The sequence below is a fragment of the Bufo gargarizans genome, chromosome 4 (genome assembly GCF_014858855.1).
Source record: "Bufo gargarizans isolate SCDJY-AF-19 chromosome 4, ASM1485885v1, whole genome shotgun sequence".
Classification (NCBI taxonomy): domain Eukaryota; kingdom Metazoa; phylum Chordata; class Amphibia; order Anura; family Bufonidae; genus Bufo; species Bufo gargarizans.
In genome coordinates, this window is record NC_058083.1 from 146,657,032 (window position 1) to 146,673,264 (window position 16,233).

Here is a 16,233-nt window from a genome sequence, read left to right on the forward strand (position 1 = left end):
TTTTGCTTTGTTTTAAACATATCAATTCTTCTAAACTTTAAAGTGTAACTCTTGTTTCAGGTAATTTTTCAGAATAATCTGCCATGTACGTGTACATGAGTAAAAACATTTTATTTGGCATTTTTAGCAGTTTTTTTGGTTTGCAATCTCTCTTTAAGGCCACTTTCACACAACTGTTCCACGGCTGTCCATGCAGTGCAAACAGCGGATCCGCAAAACACGAACGCCAGCCATGTGCACCCCACATTGTGGTTCGGATCCATTAACTTCAATGAATCCACGATCTGCAAGATGCAGCCAAAGACAGGACATGTGCTATATTTTGCAGGGCAGAGACATGGACCCAGAAGCACATAGAAGCAGTTTAGATGTAAACCCAGCAGTAAAGTTAGACAGTAAATCATTTACAAGCAGTCTCTGTGTCAGTCTCTATGCCTCTGCTTATTTCCAGCAGCCCCTCCCACCTCCTTCTCCTCTATCTTTAGCGTTCTATGTAATTTGATCCTTCAGTAAGCAGGCAGCCTGTCTTTACCAAAGATAGATGAGCAATGAATTGAGACTTAGAGGCAAGCAGAAGGAAGGAGAGCAGCCTGATAAGAGGAGATGGAAGCATTTTTCTCTGATAATATATATTACAAACTTTCTTATATTCACCTGTACTATTAATTTATGGGGGGGGGGGGGGATGAAACAATAGTTACTATTGAAGACTAAAACCTTATGCACACAGCAAAGCCATGTGTCTGGAATGGAGTTTTTTATGGTGACATGCATCTCTACAGTTCCATAGAATAGGGATGTAGACACTGTTGCTTCTGTATGGCACCATGCTATGGAAAATATCTTCATAAAATACATTCAGGGAAACATAATATGTTTTTATTCTTTGGGGTTTTATATATATATCCAAAGAGACAAAGGGGGATTTCACCTTTCATTTTTCAGAGCTTTTTTTTTTTTTTTTTAAATGAAAGGTGCTTTAGGCAATTAAGCCAGTTTTCCTTTCCACCATTTCAATAAATCTTCCCCAAAACCTTTATGCGTCACCATTTGATTTTTAGAAATTATTAGCAAGTTACAATGTTACCCTGATAGTATGTTGTCTTTTCCAGCCAATGTTCTCAATGGCACCAAGCCTAGCCACCAATGCAACAGCAGCCTTTAATCCATACCTGGGTCCTGTATCACCGGGCCTAGTACCAACTGAAATCCTTCCTACAACACAAGTGCTTGTTGCCGGAAACCCTGGAGTCGCAATGCAACCGTCTGCCGCACAGAAGTTGATGAGAACCGACAGACTGGAGGTATGAGCAATGTAACTTAGCGTAATCACCTAACAACATGGATGTCTTTTTTTTTTTTTTTTAAGAATGTAATAAATGCAAAACATACATTTTAGTTAGTTATGCTGTCACTAAAGAACATCAGAGGTAATAACCACAGTCTTCACACAGTCAGATGCATTAAAGTCCTTGAACCATTAAATGCTTTTATGAATGAAATGGCTATTATTAACCCCTCGTGTGCTACTAGGCTAACTGAAGAGTCTACTTTCAGGTGACCTAATTATCTACACTGTAACCATCCTGTATGCGGACTTGTGGCACATTTTAATTGCTTCTAGTTGGAGTCATCCATTCCACGCTGTGAAGACAACAAACTACTTTGGTTGCCAAGTGATAGTAACCAAGGTGTATTCAACAGAAAATGCTTAAAAATGCTGTTTTGTTGCATCATATATAGGTCCAGATGTAGCAGAGCTGAACTTGTTATTTTACCATTTATTTAGTACACCATGAGAACATGCTTTTTGGCTTCTTATTTTAGAATGATGTACAAGAGCATCTTGTACTAATTGGGGTTTTTACACTTCAATTTTCTAAATAGTCTTAAGCATCTAAAATCCACAGAGATGCCGATAGACATTCATTAAAGGGACCGTCACTTCAGACCGACCTTATAAATTACAGTAAAGAAGGAATAGTATATAGGACACTGGCTCACATTTACTAATGTGACTGCACCTAGAGTTTATTGTAAATTATGCCAAAAAGTGCAGCAAGATTGTAAAGAGAAACTTTTCTGCACCTAGTCTACAAAAATGGTGGTGATTAACAGCAAAGGGTTGTGGTTTTACAAGAAAGAGGCATTGCATGTAGCTTTTTTTTTTTTTTTTTTTATATGCAAACCAACATGAAAATACAAACCGGATTCCAAAAAAGTTGGGACAATATTCATATCGTGAAAAAAAACTGAATGCAATGATGTGGAGGTGCCAACTTCTAATATTTTATTCAGAATAGAACATAAATCACGGAACAAAAGTTTAAACTGAGAAAATGTACCATTTTAAGGGAAAAATATGTTAAATCAGAATTTCATGGTGTCAACAAATCCCCAAAAAGTTGGGACAAGGCCATTTTCACCACTGTGTGGCATCTCCCCTTCTTCTTACAACACTCAACAGACGTCTGGGGACCGAGGAGACCAGTTTCTAAAGTTTAGAAATAGGAATGCTCTCCCATTCTTGTCTAATACAGGCCTCTAACTGTTCAATCGTCTTGGGCCTTCTTTGTTGCACCTTCCTCTTTATGATGCGCCAAATGTTCTCTATAGGTGAAAGATCTGGACTGCAGACTGGCCATTTCAGTACCCGGATCCTTCTCCTACGCAGCCATGATGTTGTGATTGATGCAGAATGTGGTCTGGCATTATCTTGTTGAAAAATGCAGGGTCTTCCCTGAAAGAGATGACGTCTGGATGGGAGCATATGTTGTTCTAGAACCTGAATATATTTTTCTGCATTGATGGTGCCTTTTCAGACATGCAAGCTGCCCATGCCACACGCACTCATGCAACCCCATACCATCAGAGATGCAGGCTTCTGAACTGAGCGTTGATAACAACTTGGGTTGTCCTTGTCCTCTTTGGTCCGGATGACATGGCGTCCCAGATTTCCAAAAAGAACTTCGAATGGTGACTCGTCTGACCACAGAACAGTCTTCCATTTTGCCACACTCCCTGGCCCAGTGAAAACACCTGAGCTTGTGGATCTTGCTTAGAAATGGCTTCTTCTTTGCACTGTAGAGTTTCAGCTGGCAATTGTGGATTGTGTTCACTGACAATGGTTTCTTGAAGTATTCCAGAGCCCATTCTGTGATTTCCTTTACAGTAGCATTCCTGTTTGTGGTGCAGTGTCGTGTAAGGGCCCGGAGATCACGGTCATCCAGTATGGTTTTACGGCCTTGACCCTTACGCACAGAGATTGTTCCAGATTCTCTGAATCTTCGGATGATGTTATGCACAGTCGATGATGATAGATGCAAAGTCTTTGCAATTTTTCGCTGGGTAACACCTTTCTGATATTGCTCCACTATCTTTCTGCGCAACATTGTGGGAATTGGTGATCCTCTACCCATCTTGGCTTCTGAGAGACACTGCCACTCTGAGAAGCTCTTTTTATACCCAATCATGTTGCCAATTGACCTAATTAGTGTTAATTGGTCTTCCAGCTCTTCGTTATGCTCAAATTTACTTTTTCCAGCCTCTTATTGCTACTTGTCCCAACTTTTTTGGGATTTGTTGACACCGTGAAAATTTGAATCAACGTATTTTTCCTTTAAAATGATACATTTACTGGGATTAAACGTTTGATCTGTCATCTACGTTCTATTACAAATAAAATATTGACATTTGCCATCTCCACATCATTTCATTCAGTTTTTATTCACAATTTGTTTAGTGTCCCAACTTTTTTGGAATCCGGTTTGTACATGATTAAAATGGATTCCCTATTTTGTGTTGGTCAGTTTGATATATAATATGTATATATAGTTTTGCATGAACCCGGTGATGATGGCAATGGTTTTGGTTAGCATGTTTTTTTATTTTATTGTATTTTAATTTTTTTTTTTTTTTTTTATTAGCATTTTTTTTAATAGTTGCTACATAATATGTCTCCAAAAGGGTTGTTAAAAGACTTCTGGGGAACATTGATACTTTTTTTTTGCACTTTTCCACTGTAACTAGGACATCCAAAGGAGTCAAAATTACAGGGGAAAACACCTCATGAAAGTATCAATATGAAGCAAAAGTATTTATAGCTATAGCTATGGGTTAAGGGGTATTCTGCCAATAGACATTTATGGTATTTCTGTAGATAAATGAATGGGACAGGGACTCTGAGTCATGCCTATCAACTTTGCAGAACCTGGCTAGCAGAAGGGAAAAGAAGAAGGAGAGAGTTGGCTGCACATGCGCTTTATAGTCTTTGGGCTGATATGAACAGCCAAGCTGAGCTTAGCTATATTTCATAATTCTCCTCCTCCTCCTCTTCACAGCCAGGTTCTATCAGACCAATCGGCACAATCGGGAACATAAAGATGGTCCTAGGGATATACCATAAATGTCTATAATTTTTATAGCAAACTTAACATTCTGGCTAACATTCTGCATTTTGCACATCAGATAATATAAAATAATAACTACTGTTCATTGTTTGTTGATGTACATAGTCAAATTTGTCATGTAGAGCATTGTTCCTCAACTCCAGTCCTCAAGGCACACCTACCGGTCCCGTTTTCTGTATTTCCTTAGTATTGAGCAGGTGATATAACTAGTTTCCATGCATCAGTATTTACCAGAGGTATTCATTCTGTGGGATATTCCTAAATCATGACCAGCAGGTGATCCCTGAGGACTGGAGTTGAGGAACACTGATATAGAAGACCCTATGACTTACTTCTTTTTTCCACTGATCGAGCAGATACCTTGAAGTGTATACCATTCCAAACAGCAGTCTCCATGTCTTGGTTGTCAGTCGTGATAGTATTGGCCTCAAAATGCAATGTTCAGCTAAGGAAGATCTACTGTTTGGAATGCTATATACTCCAAGACTGACAAATTGAAAGGTTAGTAGAAGAGACAAGTGGTGTGTTATTATGTTACTGTATCTACCTAGGACTGGGCTCATTTTATTCTACTATGCTTTGTGTAACAGATTATTCCATTCTGCTCATCATATTATGTGCTTTACGCTTGATGCCTTCCTTTTCCATAGAACTTTACCTTTGTATCACCTTTCTGCTTTCTCATGATAGACTCCGCTCTTCATCATAGTTATACTTAACCATTCATCCGTTCACTATTTCTTTGCTTCCAGTTTCCTCTCCTTAAGATGGACATGTAAGGCATGTATGTGACATTTAGGACTGCCGCAGTACTTCATTATTTTCATCTGACATTTCTACACTGAACAAAAATATAAACGCAACACTTTTGTTTTTGCTCCCATTTTGCATGAGCTGAACTCAAAGATCTTTTCTACATTTTCTACATACACACAAGACCCATTACTCTCAAATATTGTTCACAAATCTGTCTAAATCTGTGTTAGTGAGCACTTCTCCTTTGCCAAGATAATCCATCCCACCTCACAGGTGTGGCTTATCAGGGTGCTGATTAGACAGCATGAATATTGCACAGGTGTGCCTTAGACTGCCCAAAATAAAAGGCCACTCTGAAATGTGCAGTTTAATCACACAGCACAATGCCACAGATGTCGCAATGTTTGAAGGAGCATGCAATTGGCATTCTGACTGCAGGAGTGTTTACCAGAGCTGTTGCTCGTGCAATGAATGTTCATTTCTCTACCATAAGCCGTCTCCAAAGGTGTTTCAGAGAATTTGGCAGTACATCCAACCGGCCTCACCACCCCAGACCACGTGTAACCACACCAGCCCAGGACCTCCACATCCAGCATGTTCATTTCCATGATCGGTGACAATCATGTAACAATCGGTTTGCATAACCCAAACATTTCTGCACAAACTGTCAGAAACCGTCTCAGGGAAGCTCATCAGCATGCTCGTTGTCCTCATCGGGGTCTGGACCTGACTGCAGTTGGTCGTCGTAACCGACAAGTGAGCAAATGCTCACATTCGGTGGTGTCTGGCACATTGGAGAGGCGTTCTGTTCACAGATGAGTCCCGGTTTTCACTGTCCAGGGCAGATGGCAGACAGCGTGTGTGGCATTGTGTGGGTGAGCGATTTGCTGACGTCAACGTTGTGGATCGAGTGGCCCATGGTGGCAGTGGGGTCATGGTATGGGCAGGCGTATGTTATGGACAACAAACACAGGTGCATTTTGAAGGCACAGAGATACCGTGACGAGATCCTGAGGCCCGTTGTGTGTTGTTCATCCATGACCATCAACTCATGTTGCAGCATGATAATGGACGGCCCCATATTGCAAGGATCTGTACACAATTCCTGGAGGCTGAAAACATCCCAGTTCTTGCATGGCCAGCATACTCACCGGACATGTCACCCATTGAGCATGTTTGGGATTCTCTGGATCGGCGTATACGACAGTGTGTTCCAGTTCCTGCCAATATTCTGCAACTTTGCACAGCTATTGAACAGGAGTGGACCGACATTTCACAGACCACAATCAACAACCTGATCAACTCTATGCGACGGAGATGTGTTGCACTGTGTAAGGCAAATGGTCGCCACACCAGATACTGACTGGTTTTCTGACCCCTTCCCCCCAGTAAGGCAAAACTGTGCACATTTCAGATGGCCTTTTATTGTGGGCAGTCTAAGGCATACCTGTGCAATATTCATGCTGTCTAATCAGCACCTCGATATGCCACACCTGTGAGGTGGGATGGACTATCTCGGCAAAGGAGAAGTGCTCACTAACACAGATTTAGACAGATTTGTGAACAATATTTGAGAGTAATGGATCTTTTGTGTATGTAGAAAATGTTTCAGATCTTTGAGTTCAGCTCATGCAAAAAAGAGGCAAAACCAAAAGTGTTGTGTTTATATTTTGGTTCAGTGTAGATTCAGCTTGATCATTTACAATTTAACAGTAGGCGAGACTGAGTTCTGTTACAGTTTGTTGCTCCTCAAGATAACCATAATGCACTAAAATCAGAGGAGCAGCAAACATGTTTTTTTATACAATTTATATGTTTAAGATCATTTCTTAAGAAAGGCTATATACTCTAATGGTATGAAAGGTAGGCACCTGAAGATAATGTCTTCAGTGGTTGCATAGCAGTGAGTAGAATGGATAGCTAGGTGACCACCGCAAAGAGCATTGTAAGGGTGCCTTTACATATGATGGAAAAATCCACCAGAAAATCCACAGCTTAAATATTTTCCTATGTTATACTATGGAGTGGAAAAGTGTCAATCCCTGCCCTGTGTTCCACAGTGAAATTACATTATGCAGAACAACTAATGATGTGTTGTGGCGTTTCTAAAGTAGAATGTCTTCATTTATTTCAATGGGGGATGTGATCTGCACAAAAATCTGCAGCAAAATCCCTACCTTTGTAAAAATCTGCACCTGTGTATATTTTCTGGCGGATTTTCCGCCACATGTGAAGGCACCCTAATGGTAAGATATTATACAATAGGCTGTTACTCAGCTCCCAGGTAAGGAAACTCAGAAAAAACTGAACGGAATATTAAACACTTCACATGGGCTTATTCTCCTAGGTCTTGCTTTAATTTAGATGCTTTCACATGACCATTTGTATTTTGCGGTCCACAAAACAATACATAGGGCATCAGTGTTGCATCCGTTTTTTTGTTTTTTTTTGCGGACTGATTGTAACAATGCCCATTATTGTTCGTAAAACAAACAAGAATAGGATATGTTCTGTCTTTTTTGTGAGACTGTGGAACAGACGGCACACAGTGTGCTATCTACATTTTTTGCAGCCCTATTGCAATGAATGGGCCCATATCCAATTTGCAATTGGATGCAAACAGTCGTGTGAATTGGGCCTAACATATTCTTAAAAATGTAAAGTGTTCTTGGGGATTTTGATTGGCAAACTATCCTTAGGTTGGACCATCAATTTGAGGACCGGCCCGTTCAAGATCTGAGTACAGCTACAAACATATGTATGGCACTGGGATCAGATGAACAGTTAAAGGGCCCTTTCATCTGCTGATTGGTGGAGGTCCTCCACTAATTATACATTGATGGTCAGTTATAAGGATGGGTCATTAATCAGAAGTCCTGGAGAACCCATTGAAGTTATTTAGTGATTATTTCTAATTCAGTACATGGATTATAGTGAAAATGTTCTAAAGAGTATAAATGGTGAAATCATCTAGTATCAGCCTGCAATTTCTTGGCTTTTTCTTGCATGCTTTATTTTTATTGCTTATGTATTTTGTTTTATGCATTTGCCATGACATGCCCCTGCATTTGCGGCCACAGGTAGTGAGCTCACTTTAACTATGTTAATGGTGGAAGGACTGGCTGGAATGGAAACTGAAGTCCTCTTTTTATTCACAGGCGGCCAGCTACAATCAGGCAGCTGCAGTACGAGCTTCCCCACGTTGCCCAACCAATGACCTCAACCCTGAACTGGAGGGAGCACCCTCTTTATGGGTGAGAGGTAGTTCAGTCTCCATGCCAGCTCAATCCTGGGCCTCTCCAGAACAGAGACTGCCAGTTGTGCCAAATTATGTGTGGTGGTTTTATGATGTGGACTCCTGCCCTCTGGGAAGTGAGCTGAGACCAGCAAACTCATTTCACTTAGGACATCAAGCTGGACTTGACCCCCGGTCTCAGAAGAGAAAGGCGAGTGTTCCTCACTATGTACACCATACTATTTCTATCTTTCTGCCTTCTGTGCAAGCTTTGAGTCCATGGAAATCATTGTGACCACATGGATCTTCTAACACTGAATGTATTAATTCTGTTTCATGTCACTACTTGTATTCACCTTCCATTCCAGTTCATCCCATTACTTCTCAACTCTGGTGCTTACACAATCAAACCTCATTTTCAAGGCAATCTCTACCATATTCCTTTCCGCTAACTCCATTTCTTCCTTTTCTTCTTTTAAGTCTTATATTCCATATCTTTTGTGTCTTTTTGAAAAGTATTTTTTTGTTCAGTGTCTTTACAGAAATGCATATCAAATGAATAATCATTACATATATTGTGTGCTTTCTATTGATATTTACAGTCTAAGAGGAGATGTGTTTTCTTGGTACTGTTTTCCATTGAAGAGACTTATTTTCAGGACATGCTCATGGGAAAAAATATGGAAATTAGCCAAACCAGAGACTTCTCCAAAAGGAAGAGCGACCAATATTTAGCTGTTTTGTTCTTGTTTAGTTCTTGCCCATCGTCAGTGCAGAGCAGAGAACTGGTTGGCTGGACTTTTCCCATGGTGTATTGCTACCCTGGTGGTTCTCTTCAGTGAAAACCGGTACCCTCCATGATTTTTAATCTTGGCAGGTATTCTTGTTTAAGGTCCAGCGTTCGTTCTGACTATAAATAGTACCAGAGAACATTGGAGGAGATTTATCAAACTGGTGTAAAGTAGAACTGGCTTAGTTGCCCATAGCAACCAATCAGATTCCACCTTTCATTTTTCAAAGGAGCTGTGAAAGGTGGAATCTGATTGGTTGCTATGGGCAGGCAACTAAGTCAGGTCTACTTTACACCAATTTGGTAAATCTCGCCCAATATGTCTACCTGACAATGTAAAGTCCTGGGTTTATGTTGCTTGGGGATGTTCTGGTTACTATTTCTGCTGGCTTCAAACTGAACACTATCAATTCAGCTGCTACCCTTTACATTTCAATATACAGCTAGCATATACAATAAATATAACATTGAGGCAGATGGACTGTATCCTATGAGTGTGATTTCCGTGAGCTCAATCATTTTGCAATTATATAGAATATGCATGCCGGCCCCAGGAAAAATGTCTGTTTACTTTTGTGAGCGTTATGAATGGCTACACTATATCATGGCACCAGTATGAATGGACAATCGCTCCATTAAAGCAACGCAAGAAGACAGCATGGGCTGGAGAACATAAGTTCATTCAGTTCTATCTATCTATCGATCTACAGTATCTATCCTACATCTGTCTATCTATTATCTATCTATCTATCTATCTGTCTATCCATCTATCTATCTATCTATCTTCGTCTGTCTGCCTATCCATCCATATATCCATTCATAATATTTTAGTCTTAAATATGAATATATTTTATATGCTAGAATATTGTCTCTCTATCCCTCTCAACCTCCCTCCATCTATATATATCTGTCCTTCTATTTATCTATCTGCTCGAGAACGGTCCCAGAAAGTCGACTGAAACGTTGTGTGGGTAAATAAAGGACCTCACATTTTTTTCACCGATTGGAAGTGCTGCAGTCTTTTCTACTTTGTATTTTTAGACAATGGGTTACGTCTTATTGCGCACACTCCTTTCTTTGGCTACGATTTTGTGCTGCCTTGACTCTTTCTTTCTATCTATCTATCTATCTATCTATCTATCTATCCATCTATTCATCTATTATCTATCTATTTTTCTGTTCATCTGTCTATCTATCTATTATCTAGCTGTCCATCTATTATCTATTTATATATCTACTCATCTATCTCTTTCTACTATCTATCTATCTATCTATCTATCTATCTATCTATCTATCTAACAATAAAGCTTTATAGGCAGGTCTAAAATTATAAATTAGTATTGCTAAAGCATGAGGGAAATAGGGGGTTGAGGAATGGAGACACACCTGGGTTGGTGTATAGGAGTCCGCAGTGTATCATGACGGGGGGTTGGGGGGGTTGGTTGCGGACACACCCTGGGTCAGGGTATATGAGTCCATGGCATATCAGGCTCCTCTCAGTCTGTGGCAGGCACTGATATATTGTGCTGCTATGTCCACAGTGTTCTCTTCCTCTCCCAGCAGGATGGGCAGCTTCTCTTCCTCGTCCATGGAGCTGAAGTCTGGGAGTAGATCAGAGAGTCTCCTAAAGTGGATGTCCCTCACTGCTGAGTATTTGGAACAGTATATCGGGAAGTGGGCCTCATCCTCCACCCGCCTCCAGGTGGCTTTGCTGGCACAGTCTGCTTTCTCTAGGCATGTAGCTCTGTCGATGCCATCCGGATTCTATGGCCAGGCTGTGGGCGCTCAGTCTGTAACGGCTCAGGATTTTCCAGTCTTTAGTGTTTCCTAGTTTCCCCAGATATGGGGCCAGTTTGTAGTCTCTCTGCAGGCTCTGGTACACCGTCAGCTTCTGGGATGCTCTCATCTCCTTCCTCCATTCACTGACGCATTCCTCTTTTCTCTTGTTTACTGTGCTCCTGATCCCGTCTTTTGTGAGGTGGTGTGGGGTGATTTTCTGGGTTTCAGTAAGTTGATTTTGGGGCTTTGCCTTGCCTGGGATCCCTTGGTGTAGCAAGGCTTTATGGTGATGGGAGCCTTCACTACTACCATGTAGATGGCTCCAGAATGATAGCACCCTCTTCTGGATTGTAAAGTGTAGAGGCAATCTGCCCAGCTCCCCTCGACAGGCACTATCTATCCAAACAGTAACAGTTAATTGGAAATACAGTGTGCTGGTGATGAAGCTTTTTTTTTTGAGATTTAATAGGCAATCCAAGAGCAATATGATACAGCATATTGCCAGGTAGTCATGTAAAGTACTGTAGGTTGTCACCACAAAATGGTAATAATAATCTTGAGTATCATCTGTCTATCTTTCTATTAGCCATACACACATTTTAAACCTTGGTTAAAAACAAATTAACATAACCTAAGGAAGGTACCAGCCATGAATATTGTACATAACCTGCTACCATGCACATGTGAGGATGTCTATGTGGGATCTACAGACGACACACTGTTATGAGGATATTTGGGAGATCTTTGGATGACGCACTGTTATGTGACTATATCCCCTCTCGTCTTTTAGAATACACCCATGTACCGCAGTATACGGGTCTACTCTTAAAGATGAGGGGGTTATAGTCACATTTAATATTAGCACTGTCCAGAGACTATAATGTAATTGGCCTGTGTTTATATAAAACATGACTAGAACCCTCCTCATCCATAAGAATGCATCTATTTACGGCAGTACATGGGTGTATTCTTAAAGGGGTTGTCCAGGTTCAGAGCTGAACCTGGACAGCCCTCCATTTTTACCCCGGCAGCCCCCGTGACATGAGCATCGGAGCAGTTCATGCTCCGATGCTCTCCTCTGCCCTGCGCTAAATCGCGCAGGGCAAAGGCATTTTTCAGAGTTCTGGTGACGTACCGGAGCTCTCTATGGGGCTGACAGGAACCCTGGTGACGTCACCGGCACTGATGGGCGGGATTTGGCTCTGCCCTAGCCAGTAAAATGGCTAGGGCAGAGCTAAAGTCCGCCCCTCAGAGCCGGTGACGTCACCGAACACACTGCCGGGCGGAAGTTACCGCCCGGCAGTGTGTTATTGAAAACAAAAGACCCCGTGCCCTGCGCGATTAAGCGCAGGGCACTGGAGCGCATCGGAGCATGAGATGCTCCGATGCTAGGCTCAGGGGGGCTGCCGGGATGAAAATAAGGGTATGTCCGGGTTCAGCTCTGAACCCGGACAACCCCTTTAAGGATGAGTGGGTTATAGTCACATTTAATATTAATACTTCCCAGAGACTGTAATGTAATTGACATGTGTTTGTATCAAATGTGACTATAACCCCCCTCATCCTTAAGAGTGCACCCATGTACTGCAGTTTATGGGTGCATTCTTATGGATGAGGGGGGTTATAGTCCTATTTAACACACAGTTGTGGGTGTGGTTTTTGCTGGACTCCTCAAATCTTAGGGAGAGAAGTGTTCAGGATACAGGGCTTGCCTGAAAGTTGTGGGTTCCCAATGCTAATGGTCAGTGTCTCGCGGGTGCGCACTGCGGGGTCACTGGAGAGGAGGCGGCCGCGGCTGAGGGACAGGACCCGGGGCTGCGGGCACTGACGAGGCCAAACAGAAGGTGAGCACCGGGAGGGGAGATGTCCGGGAGAGTTGGAGAAGTGCTGGAGCACAGCGGGCTATTGTGTGTGTGGACTGAGAGGCTGGGATGTAGCAGAGTCCAGTCTGCTCATGGCTGGAGGGACTGGGGGAGGGGGTAAGTTAATTGGTGGAGGCGGCAGTTTCCGCCGGCGCACACCACCAATCAGCAGTACGTGCAGGTGGCAGTGCAGCGGAGAAGGAGAACTGCTTTTCTCCCCCTTCCTCTTCTATGGAGCGGACCCAGGCAGCAGCAGCTGCGTACTATGGACTTGCTGGCTGGCGCATTCAGCTTCAATGAATACTTAACTGCCGCCTCCCGCCCCACATTTAAATCGCAGGAGCAGGCTAATTAAAAGCTCCTGCAACCCTGTAATACTGCTGGCCTGCTTGATTTTCAACAGATTCGCTTTATAAGACTCAGTCACTCCCCTCCACTTTGAATGGAAAAAAAAGTGCGTCTTAAAAAGCGAAAAATACGGTAATCACTATGACATGTAGCAGCAACCTAAGGCCCGAGTTACACAGGTGATTAATAATAGCCCACTTTACTGACATCTGCTGTGATATTAGAAGAAGGAATGAAAGTAGCACACACGGTCTCATCGGGTCACCAGAATGCAACAGCCGCCAAGAGGACCACTGATCCACAGCGGTCACACCAGAAAGTTGAAGTAGAAAAGTCGCAGCAGCATCTCAGTTTTTTTCTTTTTATTGCGAAAACTTCACAGCATATACACAAATAAAGTGCAACGTTTTGGCTGTTACCAGCTTGATAAAGGCTGGTAACAGCCGAAACATTGCACTTTATTTGTGTATATGCTGTGAAGTTTTCGCAATAAAAAGAAATAAACGGAGATGCTGCTGCGACTTTTCTACTTCATCAATCTGCTGTGATATGTCACTATTTCTATAAATTTCTGCAGTTGTCCTAGTATAGAATTATTACAAAATAAATTAATAATAATGTATTACTAAATAATACATTCATTAATAATGTAACAAAGTAATGAAACTTTCTGCCTTAAACATAATACAAGTGAAGTGTGTGAAGCTGTATGTAGCCTAGAGCTGCTATGACTGACAGTCCTTTGATATTGATATTCCTGGATCTAAATGCCATCATAATTAATTTATGTGAAGCTGCGCAGAACTGCAATATTTATATAATTCAAATGCACATAAATTCATAATGGTAAACATGTCATGTATAATGAATGTACACAACATATACAAATGAGTAAAAATGTAAAGCACTATTAACTGTAAATGGGATTGTAAATAATAGAAGTGGTGCTACTGCTCTGCTTGTCAAGGTTATTCCAGGTTCATACATGTTGAAGGGGAAATTCACATGCGATGGATTTGTTGCAGAAATTTCCATGACTGAAAATCACTTCTATTCATATGATTAAGGATGTCTTAGCCGTACACACATGGATATCTCACAGAAATTTCTGCAAAAAAACTATAGGGCTATGTCCACACAGGGAATTTTCCACCCACATTTTGGTGCATTTTCCACATTTTCTTTTAATCCTCTGCCTCAATTTCCAGCATGCTAATTCAACCATGTGAACATACCCTAGCAGTATGGCCACACGGAGTGGATTTTCCACAGCAGAAATTGTACTGCAGATATGCTGCTGAATTTGCTACAAACTTCACTCTATGCATAGCAAATGGTGAAATCAGCAGTGGAAATCCACAGCACAAATTAACGTCCTGTGGATTAAAGGTGCTATCCTCTGGAAAATGTAAAAAAGAAAAAAAAACTGACATCATATAGTACATGACAACCCCTTTCTAATAAAGCTAGAACCAGCCCTGCACCTCACATGGATCCAGAGATCTTCCATTCATTGTTCTGCTAGATTTATATCAGGCTGGCAGCTCAAGGGGAGTGTCTATTCTTTTGCAGCTCAGGGGGCGTGTCCATGGTCTCCCTATCACAGCTCAGGGGGCGTGTCTCAGCTCTACCTATCACAGCTCAGGGGGCGTGTCTCAGCTCTCCCTATCACAGCTCAGGAGGCAGTTGAAGGATGAAACTGAGCATGTGCGGCCATCTAAGGGCTCTTTCACACCTGCGTTCTTTTCTTCCGGCATAGAGTTCCGTCGTCAGGGGCTCTATGCCGGAAGAATCCTGATCAGTTTTATCCTAATGCATTCTGAATGGAGAGAAATCCGTTCAGGATGCATCAGGATGTCTTCAGTTCAGGACCGGAACGTTTTTTGGCCGGAGAAAATACCGCAGCATGCTGCGCTTTTTGCTCCGGCCAAAAATCCTGAACACTTGCCGCAAGGCCGGATCCGGAACGATCCCGGGGCGCTGAAGTCCTGGCAGCCATGGTAAAGTGTAGTGGGGAGCTGGGGAGCAGCATACTTACCGTCCGTGCGGCTCCCGGGGCGCTTCAGAGTGACGTCAGGGCGCCCCACGCGCATGGATGACGTGATCGCATGGCATGTCATCCATGCGCATGGGGCGCTCTGACGTCATTCTGGAGCGCCCCGGGAGCCGCACGGACTGTAAGTATACCGCTCCCCCGCTACCCACTACTACTATGGGAACCAGGACTTTAATAGCGTCCTGGCTGCCATAGTAACACTGAATGCATTTTGAAGACGGATCCGTCTTCAAATGCTTTCAGTTCACTTGCGTTTTTCCGGATCCGGCGTGTAATTCCGGCAAGTGTAGTACACGCCGGATCCGGAAAACGCAAGTGTGAAAGAGGCCTAAGGGTACTTTCACACTTGCGTTTTTCTTTTCCGGCATAGAGTTCCGTCACAGGGGCTCTATACCGGAAAATAACTGATCAGTTTTATCCCCATGCATTCTGAATGGAGAGTAATCCGTTCAGTTTGCATCAGGATGTCTTCAGTTCAGTCGTTTTGACTGATCAGGCAAAAGAGAAAACCGCAGCATGCTACGGTTTTATCTCCGGCGAAAAAAAACTGAAGACTTGCCTGAACGACGGATCCGGCATTTCAATGCATTTTTTCGACTGATCAGGCATTTTTAAGACTGATCAGGATCCTGATCAGTCTTACTAATGCCATCAGTTGGCATACATTTTGCCTGATCCGGCAGGCAGTTCTGGCGACAGAACTGCTTGCCGGATCTCTCTGCCGCAAGTGTGAAAGTAGCCTAAGTGAGCCAGACAAAGAAATAAGAAAGCGTACAAACAGCAGGTGGCGCTATACAGATACATTTTAATGAATAACTCAGTGGCTATGCTAATTTTTAATTACATATAAATACAAAAGTATTTAGATCTAGGTGCTGGTTTGGAGACTGTAGACAGGCCCGGCGCTATAATAAGGCAGACCAAGCCGCTGCCTTAGGGCGCAAAGATGCAGGGGGGGGGGGGAATGAAACTTTTTAAAATAAATCACTAGCGCTGCC

At 42.4% G+C, this 16,233-nt stretch overlaps 1 protein-coding gene across 12 annotated transcripts in view; it reads left to right on the forward strand.

The window, feature by feature from the left end:
- The window catches only part of MBNL1 (muscleblind like splicing regulator 1), a 207,134-nt gene that overhangs the window by 162,261 nt on the left and 28,640 nt on the right, over nucleotides 1-16,233 (forward strand). For 8 of the 12 annotated variants that reach the window (XM_044292205.1, XM_044292197.1, XM_044292203.1 and 5 more), the window contains 2 exons: nucleotides 1,113-1,304; nucleotides 8,324-8,611. In XM_044292205.1, the coding sequence (XP_044148140.1) occupies nucleotides 1,113-1,304; nucleotides 8,324-8,611 (480 nt within the window). The remainder of the gene's footprint in view (nucleotides 1-1,112; nucleotides 1,305-8,323; nucleotides 8,612-16,233) is intronic. The other 4 variants (XM_044292206.1, XM_044292207.1, XM_044292208.1 and 1 more) reach the window with 1 other exon arrangement.